Below are 13,466 nucleotides of genomic sequence, written 5' to 3'. Positions count from 1 at the left end.
TCATATTCTGACTTAGTGTCTAATTCTTCACATTCCTGTAAATTTCTTTAGGGTTGTGTGTGTGTGTGTGTGTGTGTGTGTGTGTGTGTGTTTTACCTATCATTTCATTCTCTGCACCTGGAACAATAATGTCAATAAATGTTTGTCAAATAAAGGAAAGAATGGATAAAAGAATGATAGAGGAAGGCTTTATAAAGTGTGTCAGTGAGTATCTTAATAGGCAATAGAGTAAACCATTTAAGATTTCTGAGCAGAAACTTTACTTGATTCACCTGTACCTTACAAAGATTATTTTCTAATAGTAACTGTGTAAAGGAAAAAATAGAGTACAGAAATGAAGTTTTCCACGGATGAATAGCCAATACTTAAGGAGCAGTGAATAAAGAGACAGTGAAGAAAGTAGAGTTAGCATATACTACTGATAACAGATCATCTTTCCTGTAAGGGTGATGTGACTTCTTCTTTTGCTGAAGAAACCAGCATTCAAATATGTGTTATTTATTCAAGTTAGACATATCTTTCTAGCCTTATTACCATTAACTGCCCAAACACATTCTGCGCATTTGCCTCACTAAATTTTGGCTCCTATTGTTCCTTCTAGATGAATGCTTTCCTCTCCATGACATCCACATGATAATGCCCGACTCACCTGTAAAGTTTCAGCTAGAATGTAACCTCTCCTCTTATTCTTAAGCAGGATTCTCTCTTCTCTGCTCCTACTGCATTCACTTTAAACTACCATTTTGATAGTTTTATTATATTATATATGGCTAGATTAAATTGTTACATTAGGTATCAAACTCCTTTGTATTTTCAATATGACATTTAATTTTATTTTTATATATATATATATACACACACATACACATACTATATTCACATCTATATTCAAAGAAATGTATTATAGTTCTGGAACAAATTTAAATATCTAACAATTCACATATTTAGATATATGTGAATATACAGATGAATCTATACTTATTTACACATAATGACATCTAGTGCAAATCTGGGAAAGGGGTAAAAGAGACCTAAGATAATGTAAAAAAAAAAAAAGAAATAAGAAGAAAATACAAGATACTATTAAACAAAAGGTAGGTGAAAGGAATTGATATCTATTGATCACCTCTTTTAAATTAGGTATTATGTTGAGGCACTTGATAAACCTTGTGTCATTCAACCCTCTCTGAAGTAGACATAATCATCATATTTAAAATGAGGAAATTGAGGCATAGATGAAAGAAAACAGAAATTAGGAAGAGATTTTAAAGGAAAGAATTTGTGAAGAAAATTATAATCTTATGAATGAATGTAAAAATTTATTAAAAAAACATACAACTATTAATGGTTAAGTTGGGGAGTAATAGGAAATGAGTAAGAAGTATGATAATCATGGAAATTTGCATGACCAAAGTGGGCATTTCTTTGACTTAAGCATAATAATCTCCAATTTGTGTAGCTCTTTTGCACATTGTTTTATTGGACCGTATTTCCTGTAGAAAATCTAAAATTAAAATTATATTATATATATTATCTAAATATTCAGCACAACTGAATGCTCAGTGTGCATGCTTTACTACCCTCTGTTATATTTCTAAATTATGCCGAGTGAGATCTCAGATGTCGGCTTTGTTCAATGTATTAGCGAGGCAAATAAACCCTGAATGCGGATTTAAATTCCTTAAAGGTTCCAGCTGAAGCTATTCACCAGTCTTATAGTAAAGCCAAAAAATGAAGTGACTTTCTGTTGATTGATTGTTTAATATTCATTATTGTGATATACTGAGCTTCTTGCTATTACATTGTTTTCTTCCCAAGGCATTAGGTATTCTCATCCTTTATCATGTATTTTTTGGCTGGCGGAACAATTTTTTTTATTATAAAATTTCACTCTATTTGCTTTAAATTAAAAATTGTTTTGATATAAAATGTTTTAAATCAAATACTGGGTAGATGTATTCAATTTTTTTTAGGTTTCTGGAAATGAGAAATTGATTATCTTTTAAAAATGACAGCCTTCTAAACCCTAAGGTAGTTAAAATTAGAATAACACAATCATCCATCTGTTGTTAGCTCCCTCAGGATTTCAATCCATTATAAAATTTGCAAATCTGGAAAAATCAAATTAGTTTGACTGTTTATCCCTTTAAAGAAAGAGGAAAGAACAAACAGATAAACTTCTGCGCATTTGCAGTTTGTAAATTCATGCAGGTGTCTTTCCATATCTTAACAGACATTTCCTTTTTGTTGATTCAATTCCCTGGAACAAGTTGGGAATTTTTTTCTAGTGTAGTTGCTTTTTTGAAATGATAAATTAAATGGCCCTTTCAGGGTAATGTGTATTTTTATTTCATTTATCTAGTTAATCAAAAGTTAGGGAAAAAATCAACATTTTTCTTGTTTCACCATTTGATTATTAAAATATAGTTTTAAATTTAATTAAATACCCTTAAACACTTTTTATACTTTCTTTGAAAAGCAAAGGTGCTCTCTTCTATCTTATATTTACGAAACGTTTCTGAGTAAAGCACAGTGTGTGATAATTGCAAAGAGATACTTAATATGAACCTTTCCTCAGGAAGGAAAAATAATGCATATACCTAAAATTAGGAATTAATTTGCAATTAATTAATTTGCAGCATATAGTAAGGTAGAAAATAAAAGAAACTGACAGTTTTTCAACTGGCTACTTGCTTTCAGGCAATATGCTTTTTCATATGCTATTCGAATTTGGTAATTGTCAAGAGAGGTTTTATTTTCAGGGCCACAGGTGTCCAGTGGAAAATGACATCTGTGTCAAATTGGTGCCATCATGGAAAATAACAGGAGGAAGCGTTAATAGAGAGCAGGAGTAGTACTTGTGCTGCCTCCTGGGTTATTAGAATGGAAAGAAACAAGAGAAGAGGGGAAAAGTCTTCCAGGCAGGGGTAATTGCATAATCAAGACATGGAAATGCTTTTTTTCCCAAATAACCCTGACTACATCAATTAGGAGGCTGAGACATGTACAGTAGACTGGTCACAAGGTACTGAATTCTGTGGTAGTAAGAATTGAATAAAATGCATGGATACAATTACATGTTAGAAAAGAAGCAACAGAACTTACAGACTGACTTTGGGAAAGAAAACAGGGAGGAAGAAATGTAGTCCATTGATTTCTTTGGGTAGTAAGAGTTTTCTTACGTTAGGACAGATAAGGGAGGGCATTAGGAGAGTCAGTAAGCAGCCGACCAGTAACTACCTCTCCATCCATGGGAGAAATTCTTTACTCTTCTGAAAGTTTATTTTTTTTCCACACTATTAGGTGCCAGGCAGGATAGATTTAATTTCTTCTACTGCTGCTGTATGTGCTAGTTTGCAAACCAGAAATAGAACAGAATGCATTACCACACTGAGTGGTCTCAGTTCATGTTACATAAATTTTCTCAACTCATTTTATTTTGAAACTATTGCATTTATAATTAAAAGTATTGGTTATTTTGAATAATTTAATTATTAACTCTAGCTTAGATTGAATTAAGCATTGTTAGTAAGTGGGTAAGAATAATGCTATCCATGTCATTGGTTGGTTGACTCTTCAACAACTTATTTCATTATGCTTTTCACAGTGACTTCGGGGAGTGGGAGCTATCTCTTCTATGTGTTATTTGATTTTAATATACAGAAAATGTTTTTAAGTCTATGTCTGTTTTCTTCTCCATCTTGCTTCTAGTTTGATATTTAAAGTATAATTTCTTTTGTTGCTATTCTTTGGATGTTGGTTCATTCATTTACTCATTCATTCATTCATTCATTCATTAAATATGTATTATGTATCCTATGCACTGTTTTTCCTACATCAATTAATTACTCATTACCAGCCATGCATATGGATCAAAATCCTCTGAAGATGTCCATTTTTTAAATTATTTCATTTTACTTATTCATTTTTCCCCATCAGTTTTGTTTTATTTTTGAGATTTCAATTCCTGCCTTATAAATTAATGTAGTCCAGACTTTTATGTAAGTTTTATTTTTGAGATTTCAATTCCTGCCTTATAAATTAATGTAGTCCAGACTTTTAATAAAAGTTTCTTCCACCTAACTTTTGTCATCTGAGATGTATTTGGAATACAAAATTTGCTTGCTAAGTTATTGTATATCAATGATATACAGTGATTTATTGTATATTGATATTGTATATCAAATATCATACAAATTTAAAATGGAAACCTCTTTTTTTTTTTTTTTTTTGAGATGGACTCTCGCTCTGTCACATAGGCTAGAGTTCAGCGGCATGATCTCAGCCCACTCACACCTCTGTCTCCCAGGTTCAAGCAATTCTTCTGCTTCAACCTCCCCAATATCTGGGATTACGGGCATGTGCCACCATGCCTGGCTAATTTTTGTATTTTTAGTAGAGATGAGGTGTCACGATGTTGGTGAAGCTGGTCTTGAACTCCTGACCTCAGGTAATCCATCCCCCTCAGCCTCCCAGAGTGCTGGGATTACAAGCTTGCGCCACCATGCCTGGCCTGAAGCCCATTTTTAAATATATGCCCCTAACTCATTTTCTGGTGTCTTTATTCCTGCTTTGGGAAAGTTTTTATTCCTTCCATATTTTTATCTGCATAGTTTTGCTCATTCAAAAGTTATTTACATCTCTTTCACATCAGTGATTTTTTAAAATGGATATTTGATGTTTGTTTTGGTATGCCAACACCTCCATATATTCTCATTTAAAAGCTCTTTTGAGAATTTGCTACACTACACTAAAGTGAAATTTGGATAATGTTGTATAACTGTCCAATTGTAACTATATCTAAGTGTAACTTTTATTCCTTTAAATGTAAATCTTAACTTTATTGTGTAAGAAATAAACTGTAGAGGTCTTTAAAAATACAAATGACTGCACATTCCCTCTGGCAATCTTATTTAGTAGTCTGGAGTCAAGTCTATTTATCTTTATTTTTAAAAAGTTCCTCAGAAGATGCACCACCATAGTTGAGAATCATTATCTGTTGAAATGTGTAGAGTTATTTTTTTACTCTGAAGATAACAGTGTCATAAAGTTTTAGGTAGGGTCTAGACCTTGGAAATTATTTGTACAACTCTAGAAAAGTGAAAGGACTCATTTCAGGCCTCACAACTAGACCACTATGTAAGAACTCTTTTCTTACACAGGGAAGAACGAAAACAACCTTCTCATTTAACACATCTAATTCCTTTGGACAACTCCTCTCACCTTGCTCCGTAACTTTATTATTTTCTTCACTGATGTGTTAGGTCAGTGCTTCCTGATAGAATCCACTGTGGTCCGTGGAACACATCATGATGGGAACGCCCATTCTTAACACCTGTCTCCACCCACTGCGCACTCATCCTTTACCAATAAGATAGCTATCGATATCATACTTTCCAGAGGGAAAAAACATTAGTATTACTATAAGCATGCACATATATATATGTTAAGGTTCAACTTAAATGCCACTTCTTCCTAACTAGACATAATCTCTTCATCTTCTGAATTCATGTAACACTTTATCTGTATCATTCCTATTTCATATAGGACTTTAAAATACCTTTATCAGAGTTATCTATATACACATTTGAGCTCTGACACTACATGGAAAGTTTTTTAGGGAATGAGGTATAATTTATCTTTTATCCCTCATAGCTTCTTGCATGGTGTTCCACACTTACTATATCAGAGATGATTTATTAAGGGGATGAATGAGCCTGTAAGTGAAATAGATTATATTGATAGTATGAGAAACACCAATGTGTAATGCAGTAAAAAAAAAAAAACAAAAAAAAAAAACCCTCATGATATTCTGAAAACCTAGGTTTTGGTCTTCTCTACCACTAGATAACTGTGTGATGAGTCTCTTAATTGTGTGTGCATGCATTGTGTGTTCATGTGTTTGTGTGTATGAATGCATACTACAGTTTTCTCAGCCAGAAATTGAAAGTTCAGCTAGACCCTGAATGCTATTTGGTTGTGCCTTTGAGGGTTCACTCCTAGTTTGGTCTTCTGCTGTTCTCAAGAACTAATCCAGACTTTCAGCCTCTCCTGCAGTCCTCTGTACTATGCTATTTCTATTCTGAAATGGACTTTGTAGATAATATAAGCAAGCTAATCACTATCTTATTTGTAAGAAATAAATGAAAAGTGATTCTTTATGAAATGTTTGGATATATTACAATATAAGATATAACTAACCCCTTCTTCACTTTTGGTTAGATGATTACAACAACTACTTCACAAAGAAAACTTGGCTTGCAGGAAGAAATTCATTCATTCTACCTTCATATGTTATCATACATTAAAAGTAGAACACTGATTACTTAAAGATTAGTGTCAGGAAGGAAATAACCATGTTTGTATATATTTGTAATTCAAAGTTTTACGTATATATTGCATGATGAAAGTAGTATTTCTAGATCACTTTTTGGGTCAATGCCTCTTTTTGTTCTGAGAGTCAAGTAAAATAGATTGTTTCAAAACTACCATTGTTTTGTATTTAATATGTTTTCCAACTTTTTATGGGAAAAAGTTATTTGTAAAAAGTTTTCTGTTAATTCCTTGGAAAATGTAACTGACAGTTCCTAAAATAATGAATTCATCAGTGTTTTCAAAATTCACATTAAAATATGTAAAAATATTGCTTTCATCAATTTTCAATTAAACTGTGATTATTATGCAAACTTCTATACACTTTAATAATTCAGTTTTCTGTTGTGTTTAGCTACTGATGCAAATGTGAAGAATGAAAGCCTTTCATCTGTGCAGCAGCTTGGCATTAAAATGACTGTCAGGTATATTATAGGGAAATATCTCCCTTGTGCATTTCTAGAATTTGTTTTATCTGCCTCATATGTGCTCAGTAGTATTTAATTTAACAACCAACTATTTTGTATACTTTAAATGCAGAGTTTATCATTTGGAAAATGACTTTGTTTTTGAGGATATTGGCACATGATTAAATTACCTCTACAGGTAAATCAGTTACAGTTCATTGCTGTTCCAGAGGCCAATTACAGTGTGTTTAAGCTCTCATGACTATCAGGTTTTTTACAAAAATAACATTGTAAAAGTCAGCACATTGGTAGCACAGTCATACTATTTTCCAGAATATGATTAATTCCGTGGTGATGAGTACAAAAGTACCCGAAGGACAGATGCAGAAGTTAAAATTAAAAAACTTATTGAAGTTTGAGTTTTTAATGCTCAAGTTGTAATTTTGAAAAGAAATGGGTAAGCTAAACAGCAAACAGAGAGTTAAGGACTGAACCCTTGAAACTTCCCTTTCTCGCTTATTAAATGGGGATTTTAACATCCTCATTTTACTTATAGAGTCACTTTCAGAATCAAGTTTTAAAAAGATACATGTAAGACTTATTTAAAAAGCTGAGCGTTTTTATAAATTCACAACATGATGAAAATGATATTATTTAATAATTTGAACTTACACGTCTGTATCACATTGGGCATATGATTCTCTTAATTATGTTTTGTGATGCTGTGCCTGCTTTTTATACAAGTATTTTGTAATGCCCTATTGCTATTCTGAAATGAACTTCGTAGATAGTATAAGCAGGCTAGTCACCTATTTTTTAACTCAATATAATATCTTATTTGTAAGAAATAAACAAAGTTATTATGAAATGTTTGAATATATTACAGTATAAGATAAATAGCTGGCATCCAATTGTAAAATCATTGTGACTCTGGCAGCTACAAATACAGACGAATTTTTGATTTCCTTGCTCAAATACTACAGTGTTGCCATGAGCAAAGAGACTTTTTTTTTTTTTTTTTTTTTTTTTGAGACAGAATCTCGCTCTATCACCCAGGCTGGAGTGCAGTGGCACAATCTTGGCTCACTGCAACCTCTGCCTCCCGGGTTCAGGCGATTCTCCTGCCTCAGCCTGCTGAGTAGCTGGGATTACAGATGCATGCCACCGTGCCCAGCTAATTTTTATAGTTTTAGTAGAGACGGGTTTTCACCATGTTGGTCAGGCTGGTCTCAAACTCGTGACCTCATGATCCACCCACCTTGACCTCCCAAAGTGCTGGGATTACAGACGTGAGCCACCACACCTGGCCCAAAGAAACTCTTTAAAAAGTGATGAGCAAATATTAGTAAGGTTTCAAAAGTACAGAAGTGCAAAAGCACTACCTTTGCTTGATTTACACATAGTTGCATTGTATATATACTAAAAAATACAGAAGTTTTTTTTTTTTTTTTTAAGACAATTAGTTTCAGATAATTATAAACAACTTTTTCATCCATACCAGTAACAAATAGGACATTTGCAGGTTATTGTTCAGGACTGTCCCATGTCTAATCATCTGGCCCTTGCTCATTAAGTACCAGTAGTGCCCCCCGATCACTATGACAATGAAAAATAGTCCTACAAATTTCCATAGTGGCCCCTGAGGGAAGTACCACCTCCCTTAGGACCATTACTGTATGAACTCTACAGGTACACTCAACATTTTGTAAAAACTAACCTGTCAACATTCCATGTTTTAGATTCAGTTCAGGAAAAAATGTTTATATTATACTTTCCATCTACAGGATATCATCCTTTTGTTCTCTCATTACTGTTTCATCTTCCTTTAAAGTTATTTATATTTACCAGATGAATACTGCTAATCCAAATATATCATAATAATCAGATACATATATTGAGAGCTAATCTTTCATAAGTGCTCTGTATAACATAGTTATGCTAAAATAACTAATTTTAAAACATTCATTGCAAGACCTGATATTTTTTATGTTTTGTGGGCTTTTAATATAGGTATGGCAAATTCCTCAATCTCTTAAAAGATGGTGCAGAAAATGATCTTACCTTGGTTTTAAAGCATTGTGAGAGATTCCTGAAACAGCAGCAAACTTCCATAAAATCTTCTCTTCATATCCTTTTTGAGTAGATTCACAATAGTTTAATTTTTTTCACATATTTTTCATGATTCTTTGATGGCATACCTGGACATATTTATAGTAAAATAGTACATTGAGCTATATTAGTGATTTGTTATGATGTACTCTTACAGTATTTTATTCTGTATTTTAAATATGAATTTTGTTAAACTGAGTTGTAATCATTATATTTAGTCTTACTCATTGAATCTTAAACTGAATAAAGTCATTAGAATGTATTTTCAGACATATCTAAGAATATTTAAAAACTAGGTTTCATAAACTCAGAATAAGAATGTCTGCTTTTTTATTTAATATATTCATTTTATTGTATTTATAGAATTTTAATATTTTGTCTTACAAAATATTGTGAAGTTTTCTTAACTTTATTTTTCAGTCTGCCTGCAAGGGAATTATACTGGCCATGACTGGTTTGTATCTTCTCTGTTCATGATAATGTTGGGAGACAAAGAAAAAACATTCCAATTTCTTCGTCAATTCTCCAGGCTTCTGACTTCTGCTTTCCTTTGGTTGCCAAGACTACATATTTCTGTAAGACTTCAATCTGTTTTTAAAGGAGGGTTTGAAATTTTAAGAGATATTATACTTACATTCACTGGGGTGTTATTGTATTTGAAGGACTTTGTCATAAATTATACTCATTTTTCTACTTGAATGTTTTTTGACTGATTCTCTTTCATTATGTAGATGTGACATTTTCTCAAATACTTGGTGTCTTACCTAATAGTAACTGAATGATTTATATTAGAAGCATTTTCATGAAATAGAAACATAATGAAATAAAAATGATAGTTTTATCAGTTAAATTCTGCACGTAAAAAGAGAACTATTGAATTGGTGTTTTGTATTGTTGCTTGGTTAGAAAGAATCTCTGGCTGATTATAGTATAAGAAAATCATTTATTAGGAAGATATTGTAACTATTTTCTATAGAATAAGAGAATCACTCATTTTATATATATTTTAGAAATCTATACTGAGTGTTTTTTAAAGTATTGTAATGTATTTTGAAAGATTTTACTAGTCTTATACAATCTCAGAGGTTACTTTAGAGGTAAGTATATCCCTCAATCAATTTACAATGCTTATGTTTATTTTATTTATTTATAGGCTGTTGTTAAGATTTCCAACTAGGGGAAACTGCCAAACATATCAGCTATGCTAATGTTTCTCAAACCTTTTCCATGACATGTTGCATTTGGACAGTGAAATCACATGGCAGTCAAGGATAAACTAAGGGGATTGACGAGTATGTATGTGGAGATGAAAATATTCATTAGGTGTTTTTTACAATATATATTTGTGATAAGGAAAATAAAATTAATTCATCATGGAATACATTAAATATTAAAATTTTATAATGTTATGCTTCAAGTAGCTATGTACAGTTACTTAAAAAGATCATCCAGTTCTTGGTCTTCACCATAATGAGAAATTTTCCTCCCATGAGCAGAGGGAAACAAATGGCAAAAAAAAGTATGCACTGGTTTTTCTCCAATCAATGAAACCATTTTCCTGCTGTTAACCAGAATTTGAGTAATTCTGTTCCTTTAAACTGTACTTGAAGATTTTTAAAAATCTAAAAGCCTTTTCACTCTTTCATTTTCAAATGTAATGTTGAAAATCTGTTGATAATGGGTATGGATTTTGTGTCCAATCATTCATTCTCCTGTCAAATATTTTAAAGTAATATCTACGTTCCACTAGTCTTAACAGTTATGCCTTTAGTGTTCAGATTATGACACTATCTAAACATCACCAGTGAATCATATTGAACCATAATTTTCTAAAGTTCTATTTATACTTTGAGCCTATAAAATAGTACATTATTTTTTTTCATAGCATCGATGATCTTGTGTTCTGAAAGCATTTCTTTCTGTAAAGCTGAAAACAAGCAGGACTCTAGCAGCTTGAATTTTATTTGACTTACCATTTTGATAGCATCACTGAATATGGAATATGTGAATGGAAGGAAGTGACACATTACTGGCTCGGGGTTTTCAGAATGATCTCTTGATATAAAGCCTTGCCACCTTTCTACTGATGCAGCTATACTGTCAGTGAAGACTTAATGCAGTGCCTTCCATAACATCATTTTTTCTTTTCAATTACAAATATATCAAGTTGAATGTTTTATTACTAGTAGTTTGTTTTGATGCTTCTTTGTAAAACAAATGACATGCTGTTAAGATTCCTCTGCAGTAATTCTGTCTAGAACTGTTAACTAAGTGCTGCTACTAATATCTTACATTTATACGACAGTATAAATGTTTCTGACTAACAAACTTTTGAATTGCTATTTCCCCTATGTCACTTGACTTGATAGTGCATTCAGTAAGTCTTAATATATTATTTAAAAGTGATACCTTTTCTATTTCATTTGTTCCATTGTCTCAAACATTGTGGTGATGGTTTCTATGCAACTTGATAATATGAACAAATCTGCAACATGGTGACACTTTGGCTTTAGCTGTTAATTAGTACAAACGTGTCTACCTTCTTTAGCTCAACCTTATATTATTGTAATCAACCTAAAAAGAAATCAGCCTATTTCCCCAATTCCACTTACCTCAACCTCATTACCCTGTCCTATTTTTTATCATTTTTATAGCCTATATCAAGTCCTAATATTTATTTATTTATCTATACACTTAATGTAAGTTCTTTGAAAAGAGTTTTCTGTTTTGTTCATAGGTGTGTCCCAAACTATAGGCCCATAGTAATCACTCAATAAATGTATGTTGAGTGTGTAAATTTATATATATATATATATTTTTTTTTGAGACAGAGTCTCTGTCATCCAGGCTGGAGTGCAGTGGCACAATCTCGGCTCACTGCAAGCTCCACCTCCCGGGTTCATGCCATTTTCCTGCCTCAACCTCCCAAGTAGCTGGGACTACCGGGCTGGGTAGCCCACCACCATGCCCGGCTAATTTTTTGTATTTTTAGTAGAGACCAGGTTTCACTGTGTTAGCCAGGATGGTCTCGATCTCCTGATCTCGTGATTTGCCCTTCTCTTCCTCCCAAAGAGCTGAGATTACAGTTGTGAGCCGCATACATTAATATTTTAATAGAAATATGTAAGGACCTGGAAGTTTTTATTTTAGAAAATGTATTTGAAAGATACTAGATCCCCTGAATTCATAAGAATGTTGTAAACAAATGACCTTAAAAAGATTAAAAAAAAAAAAAAAAAAGCTTAGGATAAGCAAAACAGGAAGTAATGAAACATTAATTTGAAGTTCTTAAAATTTTGTAAACTATGGTTATATTACTCATATGAGGTAAAAATAGTTTGAAAAATTATCCTTCGAAATCATTTACACCAGAAGAACCCTTTAATGTATTGATTTAATCAAACTATCTTCAATTATTCTTTGCTACTAAGAAAAAAACTTTCTTTTTTTTTTTTCCATGTTGGTGTACTGCACCCATCAACTCGTCAGCACCCATTTATTCATCATTTATATCAGGTATAACTCCCAATGCAATCCCTTCCCCCTACCCCCTCCCCATGATAGGCCCCGATGTGTGATGTTCCCCTTCCCGAGTCCAAGTGATCTCATTGTTCAGTTCCCACCTATGAGTGAGAACATGCGGTGTTTGGTTTTCTGTTCTTGTGATAGTTTGCTAAGAATGATGGTTTCCAGCTGCATCCATGTCCCTACAAAGGACGCAAACTCATCCTTTTTTATGGCTGCATAGTATTCCATGGTGTATATGTGCCACATTTTCTTAATCCAGTCTGTCACAGATGGACATTTGGGTTGATTCCAAGTCTTTGCTATTGTGAATAGTGCCGCAATAAACATACGTGTGCATGTGTCTTTATAGCAGCATGATTTATAATCCTTTGGGTATATACCCAGCAGTGGGATGGCTGGGTCATATGGTACATCTAGTTCTAGATCCTTGAGGAATTGCCATACTGTTTTCCATAATGGTTGAACTAGTTTACAATCCCGCCAACAGTGTAAAAGTGTTCCTATTTCTCCACATCCTCTCCAGCACCTGTTGTTTCCTGACTTTTTAATGATTGCCATTCTAACTGGTGTGAGATGATATCCAATTGTGGTTTTGATTTGCATTTCTCTGATGGCCAGTGATGATGAGCATTTTTTCTTGTGTCTGTTGGCTGTATGAATGTCTTCTTTTGAGAAATGTCTGTTCATATCCTTTGCCCACTTTTTGATGGGGTTGTTTGTTTTTTTCTTGTATATTTGTTTGAGTTCTTTGTAGATTCTGGATATTAGCCCTTTGTCAGATGAGTAGATTGCAAAAATTTTCTCCCATTCTGTAGGTTGCCTGTTCACTCTGATGGTAGTTTCTTTTGCTGTGCAGAAGCTCTTTAGTTTAATTAGATCCCATTTGTCAATTTTGGCTTTTGCTGCCATTGCTTTTGGTGTTTTAGACATGAAGTCCTTGCCCATGCCTATGTCCTGAATGGTATTCCCTAGGTTTTCTTCCAGGGTTTTTATGGTATTAGGTCTAACATTTAAGTCTCTAATCCATCTTGAATTAATCTTCGTATAAGG

General features: G+C 32.9%; 1 protein-coding gene across 2 annotated transcripts in view; it reads left to right on the top strand.

The window, feature by feature from the left end:
* TBC1D32 (TBC1 domain family member 32) overlaps positions 1-13,466 on the top strand; it is a 255,150-nt gene that overhangs the window by 210,121 nt on the left and 31,563 nt on the right. For both annotated transcript variants that reach the window (XM_030929510.1, XM_030929511.1), the window contains 3 exons: positions 6,728-6,797; positions 8,790-8,905; positions 9,309-9,463. In XM_030929510.1, the coding sequence (XP_030785370.1) occupies positions 6,728-6,797; positions 8,790-8,905; positions 9,309-9,463 (341 nt within the window). The remainder of the gene's footprint in view (positions 1-6,727; positions 6,798-8,789; positions 8,906-9,308; positions 9,464-13,466) is intronic.

This window comes from Rhinopithecus roxellana, chromosome 4 (assembly GCF_007565055.1).
Source record: "Rhinopithecus roxellana isolate Shanxi Qingling chromosome 4, ASM756505v1, whole genome shotgun sequence".
NCBI classification, from domain to species: domain Eukaryota; kingdom Metazoa; phylum Chordata; class Mammalia; order Primates; family Cercopithecidae; genus Rhinopithecus; species Rhinopithecus roxellana.
This window is presented reverse-complemented; position numbering and strand designations above follow the sequence as displayed.